The sequence below is a fragment of the Nansenia antarctica genome, assembly GCF_963989245.1.
Source record: "Nansenia antarctica genome assembly, chromosome: 1".
Taxonomy (NCBI): Eukaryota; Metazoa; Chordata; class Actinopteri; order Argentiniformes; family Microstomatidae; genus Nansenia; species Nansenia antarctica.
The window spans coordinates 93,372,018-93,384,586 of record NC_137674.1 but is presented as its reverse complement, the minus strand read 5'-3'; the positions used below and the strand labels follow the sequence as shown (position 1 = coordinate 93,384,586).

The window sequence follows — 12,569 nt, the reverse complement described above, 5'->3', positions numbered from 1 at the left end:
TAAAGATCTTATGTTATTCTAAAGCTATTCTATTTGGGACCCTATAATATCATACTTTGAAAAACTGGAGACACTCATCCTCTCTCCCGTGTGAAATCAACCTCCAAAAAAGTTTCTTCTTTCTCTTGAATGGAATATTGTAATAATGTATATTTGTCTATACTGTATGTTAGTTACCCTTACCATGCATATTTTTAATTGTTGGTTTTGAAGGTATTATGTATTGGGAATGTGTTGGGGGATTGTTGAGGGTGGGAACAAGGGGGGTGGAGAAATGCACCAATATCTTTGAATGAAGAAAAAAAAAGGACAACAAAAAAGAGATTACAATTCCAGTAGGCTTAACTGACATCTGAATCCAACAATAAACGTATGTATTCAGGATCACATTGACAAGACTTCAACAGCTTATCTCTAGGTCAAACTGACCATTGTTGACACACTTTCATCTTATCTATTCTGTGGCATAACACCCTGCCATGTATTGTCACTAGCCAAGATCTGAATAGCAAATGAGCCCGTTCAAGGACTGAGTGTTCTTCAGAAGTCCAGGTTTTGACCAGTGGTTAGTCAATGTTCAGGTGCCAAAATGATCTACTATATTTAAAGGTATCATCTATCTACAGCACTTATCCAAACCCAGACATAAAGCACAAGCCTCATCACAGGTCTTCAAATTAGTGACTTTTTTGGATAAAATAATAGATGAAGCATAACTTGTTATGTTTCCCTAAACCTAACCCTTAAATGGACATTGATCTGTGAATGATTGGAAAAGACTGGGGTAGGTTAACCTAACCTGGGGTGCATTTGGTGGAGATGAGCAAATCAGTTTGTTCAACAGCACATTTCGATTTTGGTCATTAGTTAATTATATATTTTGTGGCATGAGCTTCGTCAGCAAAACATTTGATATAAAAAGGCTTTCTGTGACTGTTGTTCTTCACATTCTCCACCGGCCATGAGAACAGTTGTACTTGCCCTGACTCTAGCCCTTGTGGGTAAGTAAAATCGTATATTTCTTGTGAAAATATGTAAGATAGATTATTTCATTGATGAATAATAAGTGTTAATCACTATCATTAAGTAAATCACTTTTGATATAATATAAGGGAATACATTGTGACAATTACTTTTTTATGTCTTCTAGCGAGTCAACAGCTGAACTTTAGTAAGTACATATACTTTTCAGTACTTAAAGTGGAAATCTGGGATTGGTACAGAATTTTCTTTAGTTTTCGATTATTAACTGCCATTGAATTTTGAAGAATTTAACCTTACTTTACTCCATTGTGTGTCAAACACTGTAAAGCTACATGGTTAAAACTATACTTTTTTGGTAAAAATGTTTTGAGGTCATGAAATCTATAATGGTTGTTACAGCACCTGAGTTTGCTGCCGGCAAGACCTACGTGTACAAGTATGAAGCCCTTCTCCTGGGAGGTCTACCAGAAAAGGACCTGGCTAGAGCTGGACTAAAAGTCAACAGCAGAGTTCTCATCAGTGCAGTTGCCCCGAATACCTTCCTGCTGAAGGTACAAATCACATATCAAATCCATTCACACAAATCACTAATGATTCTTGCAATAGCACAATATACTGTAGATTGCATTAAATAAACAACCATAAAAAATATACAGTATGTTAATTTCTTCATATTTTCTTGTAGCTCGCGGACCCTGAGATCTTTGAGTTCAGTGGCATCTGGGCCAAAGATCCTTTCGTCCCAGCTGCAAAGCTCACTTCAGCCCTGGCTGCTCAGCTCATGACTCCTATCAAGTTTGAGTATGCCAGTGGTGTTGTGGGTAAGGTATTTGCACCTGCTGGTGTCTCTGCAACGGTGTTGAATGTCCACAGAGGTATCTTGAACATCCTTCAGCTGAACATCAAGAAGACCCAGAATGTCTATGAACTACAAGAGGTATGCTTTTTAACATTTCAATAATAATGTTAACACAACACAAAACAATCCATTCACTGTGTATTGCACTGTATGTGCTGCTCATTCGTGCTCTCTTTTTGTTATGCAGGCTGGAGCTCAGGGAGTGTGCAAGACCCATTATGTCATCAGTGAAGATGCAAAGGCTGAGCGCATCCATTTGACCAAGAGCAAGGATCTGAACAACTGCCAGGAAAGAGTCATGAAGGACTTTGGTTTGGCTTACGCAGAGACATGTGCAGAGTGTCAGAAGGTAGGAGCACATTTATTTATCTCTAATTTGAGATTGAGAACTCAAGACATGCCTCACATGACTGTGCAACTGTCTCTGTTTCAAAAAGAAAACAAAAAAGGATCTAGAATTATGCTTATTGCCCTATTGTCTTGCGCTGCAATGTCAGGAACCGAAGCCTAAGAATGTTACTCTCTTACACTTGTGTAATGTGACGTAACAATAAACTTGTCTTATCGACACAGGCATCAAAGAACCTGAGGGGAGTTGCATCCTACGACTACGTCATGAAGCCCACTGCCGCTGGTGCCCTGATCATGGAGGCCACTGTCAGCGAGCTCCATCAGTATACACCATTCAATGAGATGAATGGAGCTGCCCAGATGGAGGCAAAGTATGTAGACTTACATTGAATGAATTATGATACTAGAGGAAAACATAGTAAATTGTGAAAAACATACAGATATTTATGTTTCCAATTAATTTCCTTTTACAGACAAATGTTGACCTTTGTTGAGATTGAGACGTCTCCAATTGTGCCCATCCAAGCAGAGTATCTTCCTCGTGGATCCCTGCAATATGAACTGGCCTCTGAGCTTCTCCAGACACCCATTCAGCTCATTAAGATCAGCAATGCTGAGGCTCAGGTACAGCCTCTCTCAACTGTGTCTTAGACACAGAAACCTACCACAAATGTAAACACATGTAATAAATATGAATATTGTTTTGCTGTCATTTAAGGTTGTGTTTGGTATTTATATAACAAGGTTTTATAGCATTGGTTCTTTCTTGTTTAAGATTGTGGAGACCCTGAATCATCTGGTTGCACACAATATGGGTCAGGTCCATGAAGATGCCCCTCTGAAGTTTTTGCAGCTTGTCCAGCTCCTGCGTGTTGCTAGCTTTGAGAGTATTGAGGCCATCTGGGCTCAGATCAAGGCCAAGCCAGCATACAGGTAGGGTTTTCTTGTGACAAAAGATCAGATGAAGACCGAATCACAGAATTTAAGTGAACCTCATTCCAACTATTCGTTTCAGACGCTGGATCCTGGATGCTGTCCCTGCCATTGGAAATCACGCCGCTATGAGGTTCATCAAGGAGAGGTTTTTGGTGGCTGGTGACATGACTATGCCCGAGGCTGCTCAGGCTCTGATAGCCGCTGTGCACATGGTGACAGCTGATATGGACACCATTGAGCTTGTTAAGGTAAGTAAACTATAAAACCAGCATTAAGCCCACTTCTAGAGTTAACGATTAAAGGGGAAATCTTGGATTGTTACATCCAATTTTACTTTATTAAAATAAATTATATATACCCATTGATTCTTGAATAATACAACTTATAATTCAAATGTCTTCAAATGTCCCCATCAGAACCAACATATACACTTGTTTTACTTCATTGTTTGTAAAAATGCAATGTAAACAGCTTCAAAACATGGATAAAAAAAGAATATATATCACTTTGCTGTTGTTTGAATCCCAGATTGCCCATTTTTCTCCATCAGGAATTGGCTTTTAACCAGACGATTCAGGCAAATCCAGTTCTGCGTGAGATCGTCATGCTTGGCTATGGTACCATGATTTCCAAATACTGTGCTGCATATTCCACTTGCCCTGCAGAGCTTGTTAAGGTAAAAGGCATATTTCATCCCATAATCACATTTAGTGATTCACACATTAAATGAGAATGAGAATTGTCATGGCGTTTTTTTTTACCTCCACAGCCCATCCATAATCTTGCTGTTGAAGCTGTTGCTAAGGGCAACGTTGAGGAACTCACTCTGCTCCTGAAAGTTCTGGGTAATGCTGGCCATCCTGCTAGTATTAAACAAATCAGAAAGCTCCTGCCTGTGTTTGGAACTGCAGCTGCTGCACTGCCCTTGAGAGTCCAGGCTGATGCCATCTTGGCCATGAGAAACATTGCTAAAAAGGACCCCAAAATGGTAAGAACAGTCCTACCATTCAATGGCAAATTATAAAGTAATCTTATATTATAATATAAAAATATTATAATGTTCCTATGAACATTGTAACATGTAACCTAAAACACTGGTTTAATGTTGTGAATTAGATCCAGGAAGTGGCAGTGCAGTTGTTCATGGACAAGGCTCTCCACCCAGAGCTCCGTATGGTTGCTTGCATTGTGCTGTTTGAGACACGGCCTCCAATGGCTTTGGTGACTACCCTTGCTAATATTCTGAAGACCGAGGAGAATCTGCAGTTGGCTAGCTTCACCTACTCTCACATGAAGGCCCTGACCAGGAGCACTGCCCCCGACTTTGCCGCAGTGTAAGAGCACTCTTTAACTTACATGTAATACTACATCTCTCTCGATTGGTACTTCCCCCATCTTAACCTCTTCTTATCCACCTCATTTTTCTGGTTTTCTGCTCGAAATGACATGCCCACAGTGAATATAGAATATCTCCACAATCACAAGGGCCTTCATAATGATCTTGTTATCAAATGAAAGCTAACACCTGTGGGGTGGCTGTAGAAGTAACCTAAAAAAACAACAGCTTTTACAGTGAATATCACCTTGGAAACCTGATAACCAAGCCCAAATCATCTAGGAATCAGTACTCCAGGGTCTTATTAGTACTTGTGCCAAAGTTGATGCTAGTAATGTGAGCAAATGCAACTTTTTACCTGTTTTAGTACAGGTATGTTTAGGCGGACACCTATATGTTTAGGCCATTTGGAGATATTTTGGCACCATCTTTGACCTTTGACCTTTCTCATGTATCAGATTTTTTTTTTTTTTTTTTTTGGATTTTTTTGAGTTGAGAGGAAATTTGGCGTTGAAACCGGACATGACACATTCTCCAGTTGGAGAAAACTGGATGTGACTTAGGCCGTGTTTACCGTCTCTGGGAAAAAATGGTGGCATCGTATAGCATGCAAAGTTGTGAAAAAAATGTGATATCGATGAAGAGAATTGATCGAGGTAAACTCTTTATATCACTTCGGATGCCCATCTGGGTCCGTGGATATAAAGAGGTTTTAATGACACAGTATGATTTCATTTCAGTGCTGCTTCTTGCAATGTTGCTGTCAAGATCCTCAGCCCCAAATTTGACAGACTGAGCTACCGCTTCAGCAAAGCCATCCACATGGACACCTATTATAGTAAGACCATCCTCCCAGGCTTGGACTGGATCACAGCTTCATTTAAAACAACAACTGTACCCTTTTTAATTTGAGGCCTAAGAAATATTTGTCCCTTTTAAGGTCCCTTGATGATGGGTGCTGCTGCCAGTGCTTTCTACATCAATGATGCTGCCACCATTTTGCCCAGAGCTGTAGTGGCCAAAGCCCGCGCATACCTTGCTGGAGCAGCTGCTGATGTTCTGGAGGTAAATACAGTTTTCAAAAGCAAACAAAAATTATAACGATTCAGTAGTCTCACAAACCTTCCTTATTGAACAAACTTAATCTCCCCCTCTCAGATTGGAGTGAGAACTGAGGGAATCCAGGAGGCTCTTCTGAAAATGCCCGAGGCTCCTGAGAATGCTGACAGGATCACCAAGATGAGGCGTGTCATTAAGGCTGTATGTTGCATGGATCTCTCAGTGTAAAACATATTTTTCAAAGAAAAAAAAGAAAAACGTTTTGATCAGGAGTTGATAAGTCACATTACTCTTTTCCCATAGCTGTCTAACTGGAGATCCTTGCCAACATCCCAGCCACTGGCCTCAGTTTATGTGAAATTCTTTGGACAAGAAATTGCCTTCGCCAACATTGACAAGGCCATCATCGAGCAGGCAATTGAGGTACGACCGATGGTTTTAATATATATATTTTTTTTTACAGTTGACATTGACCACATCAAATGTTATCAAAGCAAGAACAAGGCCGCTAAGACACATCTGTTTTCCTACAGCTTGCCACTGCACCTTCTGCTCATGAACTTGGAAGGAGTGCTCTGAAGGCACTGCTGTCTGGAGCCTCCTACCAGTATGCTAAGCCCCTCCTGGCTGCTGAGGTGCGTCGCATCTTCCCCACTGCTGTTGGTGTGCCCATGGAGCTCAGTTTCTACACTGCTGCTGTGGCCGCTGCAACTGTCGAAGGTAAACAATGTACAATTGTCTGTGGTCATGTGTTCTCTTCATCTCAGGTTTACCATGTGAACATGGTCAACTTTATTTTTTCTCTTCGTAGTCAAAGCAACTCTGGAACCAACTGTGGAACCAGCAACGTTCCGCATTGCTCAGCTGATGGACACAGACATTCGGTTTGACGCTGAGGTCAAACCAAGGTTGGTTTTGGGACAATATTATCTGACAGCATCATTATTATAAAAATATTTTTGTAAACTGTTTTATCTTCCTCTAGCATTGTCATGCATACATTTGCTGTGATGGGAGTGAACACTGCCTTTATCCAGGCTGCTCTGATGGCAAGAGCTAAAGTCAACACAATTGTTCCCGCAAAAATGGCAGCAAGACTTGACATCGCGAAGGGCAATTTCAAGATTGAGGCTTTGCCTGTTTCTGTTCCTGATCACATTGCAGCAGTGCAGTAAGAGCAATCTCTTTCTCACAAGTTAAAGCCACTGTCAGTGGTATTGCCAGTATTATCAAATTATTTAATATACCCCTTGATTTAGATCTCTACGTTTCTCGACAACAAGTTCTTGATTTCTCTCTTTCTGAAATAGTGTTGAGTCCTTTGCTCTTGCAAGAAATGTGGAGGATCTCCCAGCTGAGAGAATGACACCTATGGTTCCTGCCAAAGCTGTGGCACAGATCTCCAGAGAGAGGTTCACATCCAAGATTGCAGCCTCTGTTAGTGGCAGTTTGGTGAGTCCATTTAAAATACCTAAGCTTTGAGAGGTAGAGGGTATATCAAACACAGAACTTTGATACATTTTTTGTATGTCTTATACTTTTTCAGTCAAGATCTTCCGAGATCATTTATTCAGATATGTCATCCAAGCTCAAGCCCATCATTATGGCCATCTCAGCCCAGATGGAAAAGAAGTTCTGTGCTGAAACTCCTACTTTTGGACTCAAGGCATGCTTGGAGGTTGCATCTCAAAATGCTGCCTTCATCAGAAACTCTGTTCTCTACACTCTGATTGGAAAGCATGCCGTCACTCTTTCTGTGAAACCAGGTAAGAATTAATCATGAAACGCATTAAAGATACTTTAGGGAAGTTTTCCAATCTTATATATCAAATGTTTTGCCTCAGTGTTGACTGTAAGGTTATATCATACTACTATGATATTACATCAATCAATGACTTGCATTAAACCAGATAATCCTTAGTGTTAGCTGAACAAAATTGGGAAAATAAGTAAGCTAATTCTCATGGTCACGGGGAGGTCTGCCCCTTTCTGTCCAATGAGGTAATTTCTGGGCATGTCTAGATTATTTCTAAAGGGTTAGGGGGAGAATTTTGGCTCAAGAGCACGCCCAGTGTCAAACGCTTCCATAATGTTACTTTCAATTCAAGAAATACTGGAAACAATAAGCATTTTATAGGAAATGTTTTTGCAACACTGCAATTCCAACTATTCGTTTCTATTTTTGTAGCTTCTGGTGCAGCTATTGAGAGACTGGAGATTGAGATACAGGTTGGACCAGACGCAGCAAAAAAGATCATTAAAGTGATCACTTTCAATGAAGAAGAGCCTCCAGAGGGAAAAACAGTCCTGTTGAAACTTAAGAAAATCCTGGTTCCTGGTCTGAAGAACAGCACCAGATCTTCCTCCAGCTCTAGCAGTTCTCGTTCTAGCAGTTCCCAATCCAAACTTGGTTCAAGTTCGTCCTCGTCCTCCAGCTCCTCTTCTCGTGCCAAGAGCTCCAGCAGCAAACAGAGCTCCAGCAAATCAGTGAGCAGTCAGTCTTCCAGCTCCAGCTCCTCTAGCTCCAGATCTTCCAGCTCTTCTAGCTCCAGATCTTCCAGTTCTCGCACCTCCAGGGTAAGGTTGACATTTTTTACATTAATTGACATTGTTGGCATTAATTTCTATTAGTGGTAGTTTAGTACTTTAGTGTAGTTGATATACAAAAACACACACAACATGTTGCAAACATGTATGGAGGTTACTATATGTTACATTTACTAATGTATGAAAAGAAAAAGTATCTAAAAGCAAAAACATTCTGGCTTCCAAACAGGCTGCGGTTTACAGCCATCAATTCAGAAAGAATCATAACAAGCAGGTAAGCATTCTGAGTACCTATGATAGTAAAATATCTGCTGTATGGTTTACATACTGTACGGGTTATTCAGCAACAGTAAATCTCCAATAGTGTCATTCATTCTGATTAAATATGATCCTTGGTATGTTTCCTGTGCAGGCTATCGTCTCTCAAGCCATGTCTAAGGCCAACTCTAAAGCCAGAGTCTCCAGCCGCAAGAGCAGTGCCGCTAGCTTTGAGGCCATTTATAAGCAGGTGAAACTTTAGTGTAAACACCATAACTTTAGACCCAAGGGAGACTTCTTAACTCAATTAGTGGAACTGGGAGTGAACATAACGTTTAATTAACTGTTACCTATATCTGTTTGTGTGTTCTCAGGCCAAATTCCTTGGAAATGCACTTGCTCCTGTTGCGACAATCCTCATCCGTGCAGTGAGAGCCGACCATAAGATGCAGGGATACCAGATTACCGCATATTTGGACAAAGCAACATCCAGACTGCAGATCATTTTGGCTAACCTGGCCGAGAGTAACAACTGGGCGCTCTGTGCTGATGGTGTCCTGCTCAGTAAACACAAAGCCACAGTAAGAACTAATACCTCATGGGTTGTGCTTTTATAGAGGTCTAATTTATACTTTGTTTCTAGACATTAATTTTAAATGTGGGTAAAAATGTATAATATCTATAGTAAACTGTTACATATTCATACATATTTCTCTCTTTTTTTTCCAATAGGCCAAGTTTGCTTGGGGTGCCGAATGTAAAGACTATGACACTATGATCACAGCTGAGACTGGTCTTGTGGGTCCAGATGTTGCAGCCCGTCTGCGTGTGTCCTGGGATAAACTTCCCAAGGCTCTCAAGCATTACTCAAAGATGTACAGTTACTCACTTCTTCATTACAAACTGCAAGCTGAATGATACAATGGTATATTAAGAAACATTCTGAAGTTTGTACTCCTTGTTTTTTTCATCCAGCGCCTCTGAATACATCCCTGGTGCAGCTTTCCTGGCTGGACTGATTGAACAAGGATCCAAAAATTGTGCTAAACAGATTAAACTGACTGTGGTTGCCACAACTGCGAGGACCCTGGATATCATTCTGAAAACACCAAAGGTGAAGGGGATTATTATTTCGTCAAAAGCAGGCCTAGATGTATTTACACTACTGCAGTTACAGCCTTTTTGGTTTACTGTCTTTAATGAACATTGTTGATATCTAATTTGCAGATGACACTGTATAAAATGGCTGTGAGTCTCCCCATTGCTTTGCCCATTGATGCTGTGACTGGTCTTGCCCCCCTGGATGACAATATTGTTGACAAAATCCACTTCTTGTTTGCTGAGGCCAATGCAGGTAGGCAGAAACAGTAAAAGGTGATAAAAAATGTGCAAAAGAAAAGTTGTGTAAAAAGGCAAGGATGGTCTAATTATTATCCTGTTTTTCCCAGCTCAATGTAGCATGGTCAGAGACACACTGACCACATTCAACAACAGGAGGTACAAGAACGAGATGCCCCACTCTTGCTACCAGGTTTTGGCTCAGGATTGCACCCCGGAGCTCAAATTCATGGTTCTGCTGAAGAAGGATCTCACACAAGCACAAAACCATATCAACGTGAAAATCGCTGACATGTGAGTAAAGTTGTAATAACAAAATCCATCGGACCCCAACCTTCATTGACAACATACTAAATGCCACCCCTTTTGCCACTTTCAGCGATATTGACCTGTACCAGAAGAACAATGACGTGCTGGTGAAGGTTAATGGAATGGAAATTCCCATGAACAATCTTCCATACCAACATCCCACAGGTTTCTCCTCATGCTACTTACTCCAGAATCTGTAATTAGAGGTTTAACCGAAGCAAAACATCACCTCCACTCATAAATCATGATACTGAAAGATTGTGTGTTCTCTCTGCCTTAAGGTTCTATCCAGATCATACAGAAGGGTGGAGGCTTGTCTCTCTATGCTCCAAGTCATGGTCTGCATGAAGTCTACTTTGATAAGAGCTCATGGAAGGTGAACAGAAGCTAATCATAATTGATCCTCTCACAGGGATCATTGAATCTATACATAACATAATAATCTAGTCTCGCAAAAGTCAGATCCTATACCTATGGCCAGTATCTGAGATAGTCTTGTAACTAATTTCCTGTTTGGTCTCGACACTCAGGTTCAAGTTGTGGACTGGATGAAGGGACAGACCTGTGGAATATGTGGAAAGGCTGATGGGGAAGTCAGACAGGAGTACCGCACACCCAGTGGCCGCTTGACCAAGAGTGCAGTCAGCTTTGCCCACTCCTGGGTGCTTCCTGCTCAAAGCTGCCGTGACAACACTGGTAAGACTCGCCTTCTTTGCTGCATCACGTTTCATTGCAAATCAAACCTGGGAAATCAACATACCATACAAACCAGAGTAGACTGCTGTGACTAAATGAGCCAAAGGACAGCTGTTGAGCATCAGTCTTCTACTCTTGTGTAATGGTGACCTCACTGAGGCACTTAACACTCTATGAAACTCTAGCTAGTGCCTGTTACTCTTTCCTGAACATAATACGTGCACCTCTCTATCCCCAGGATGTCGCATTAAGCTTGAATCTGTGAAGCTGGAGAAGCAGATGATTGTTGATGGCCAGGAGTCCAAATGCTACTCTGTTGAGCCTGTGCTGCGCTGCCTGGCTGGCTGCTACCCAGTGAGGACCACACCCGTCACCACTGGCTTCCACTGCGTGTCCACCGGTGAGTCTACAGTGGATAACAGCACGCTTTATTTGATAGAGCATTGATCCTTAAGGACATTGATATCTGATGTATCTAATGTACAAAGAGTTGTGCAGTTCTTAAATGTCTTACTTTTTTCCTCTATTCCAGATTCCAACGTGAACCGGCTGAGCAGCATCTTTGAGAAGAGTGTGGACCTGAGGGAGACAACAGAAGCCCATGTGGCCTGCCGTTGCACCCAGCAGTGTGCTTAGAGCCCTAGAGTGATACTCACAGGAGAGATGTAATTTCACACATTTATAGTATTTGACCTATCAAATTGTAATAAATCAAAACATGCAAAGTTTGTCTCGGATACATTCTTCAACTTTTTCCTTTTGCAAAAAAGACAGAAAGATAACAAAACCACAATACCAGTGAAAATGTGTATTCATAAAATCTGTGTTCAAAAGACTCTTCAAATAAATATAATCCTTATGCTCCATAAATTCTTAGTGTTAAGACCTTGCTACTCTCTATGCATTTCCATCTACTTTTGGACAGTCATCCTCTATCTTTTATAACAACAGAATACCTGAGACACGTTAGTTATAGTCAAAATTAATTAAATGGGGAGACATACGTTTGTCACCATCATTTCAATATTAATTCTAAGAACAGGATACTATCTTATTGCATTCAGTGTAACAGCAGCATATCACTAAAATTACATTTTATTCTAAAATGATGCGTATTTAGGAAAGAAAACGAATTCACCGTGATGACAGTACATCCCTCTGTCTGACAGCATGCTTACACATGGACATTCAACTTCATAAAACTGTAACAAAAAAGATGATACATACACACAAATATGTGATATGTAATCTAATCATACAAATCAACTAACGAAATAATAAATAAACCACAATCATTCATCTTTCTGTCATATACAGTGAGTCACACAGCACTCAAAACACTGCTCTATCATAGCAAAGTCAGGGGCCTTTGTTTGTCTGAATCCTTTTTGGCTTAAATGATTGAGACATGACGACACTGGTAAGACTTTGTTTCAGAAATTCAATAAAACAGGTGTTTGGCATTTTCATTCCATTGTGTCTGGCTATGTTTAATGCCACACATGATATTCAATGGTTCAAAAGTCATGGATTGTCATGAAGAGATCTCACAACTATTTCTGGCTTTAAATGGAGCCGGTTTTCTCTTCAGTGAATGCATAGACTCTGCAATCCTTTCCTCCATTCAGGTGTTTGTGCTGGGTGGTAACATCGTCAATCCGTAAGGTGCCTGATTCTTGCCAACTCCCTCTCTTTGGTTGGATTGTGCTTGGGCTGGAAGGAACATTTTACACAACGTAAGGACGTGTTGACCATTGGGAAAAAAGTTTTTATTTGAATACTACATTTTCATGTTAGTAAGTCAGTCATTAAACAGGCAATCTGGGATCCAATGACTTTTGAATTAATGACATACAGTCATTGTTTCTCAAATAATATAATGTATAAATGCCTCAT

At 40.7% G+C, this 12,569-nt stretch overlaps 2 protein-coding genes across 2 annotated transcripts in view; both read left to right on the top strand.

Annotated features, from left to right (window-relative positions):
• rpf1 (ribosome production factor 1 homolog) overlaps positions 1–12,569 on the top strand; it is a 288,578-nt gene that overhangs the window by 73,651 nt on the left and 202,358 nt on the right. The gene's annotated exons all lie outside the window — the stretch shown is intronic.
• LOC308154280 (vitellogenin-like) lies at positions 962–11,309 on the top strand (the record flags this gene model as incomplete). The annotated part of the gene is made up of 33 exons (XM_080527445.1): positions 962–1,001; positions 1,151–1,171; positions 1,384–1,535; positions 1,670–1,921; positions 2,031–2,192; positions 2,417–2,565; positions 2,668–2,818; positions 2,970–3,127; positions 3,210–3,378; positions 3,681–3,806; positions 3,900–4,118; positions 4,247–4,464; positions 5,207–5,304; positions 5,407–5,531; positions 5,625–5,726; positions 5,829–5,948; positions 6,059–6,245; positions 6,337–6,433; positions 6,511–6,696; positions 6,836–6,977; positions 7,072–7,291; positions 7,714–8,102; positions 8,545–8,580; positions 8,705–8,911; positions 9,063–9,205; positions 9,306–9,444; positions 9,558–9,684; positions 9,779–9,962; positions 10,048–10,142; positions 10,259–10,353; positions 10,508–10,673; positions 10,912–11,073; positions 11,206–11,309. The coding sequence occupies 33 exons, from the start codon at positions 962–964 to the stop codon at positions 11,307–11,309; spliced, it is 4,941 nt and encodes a 1,646-aa protein (XP_080383571.1).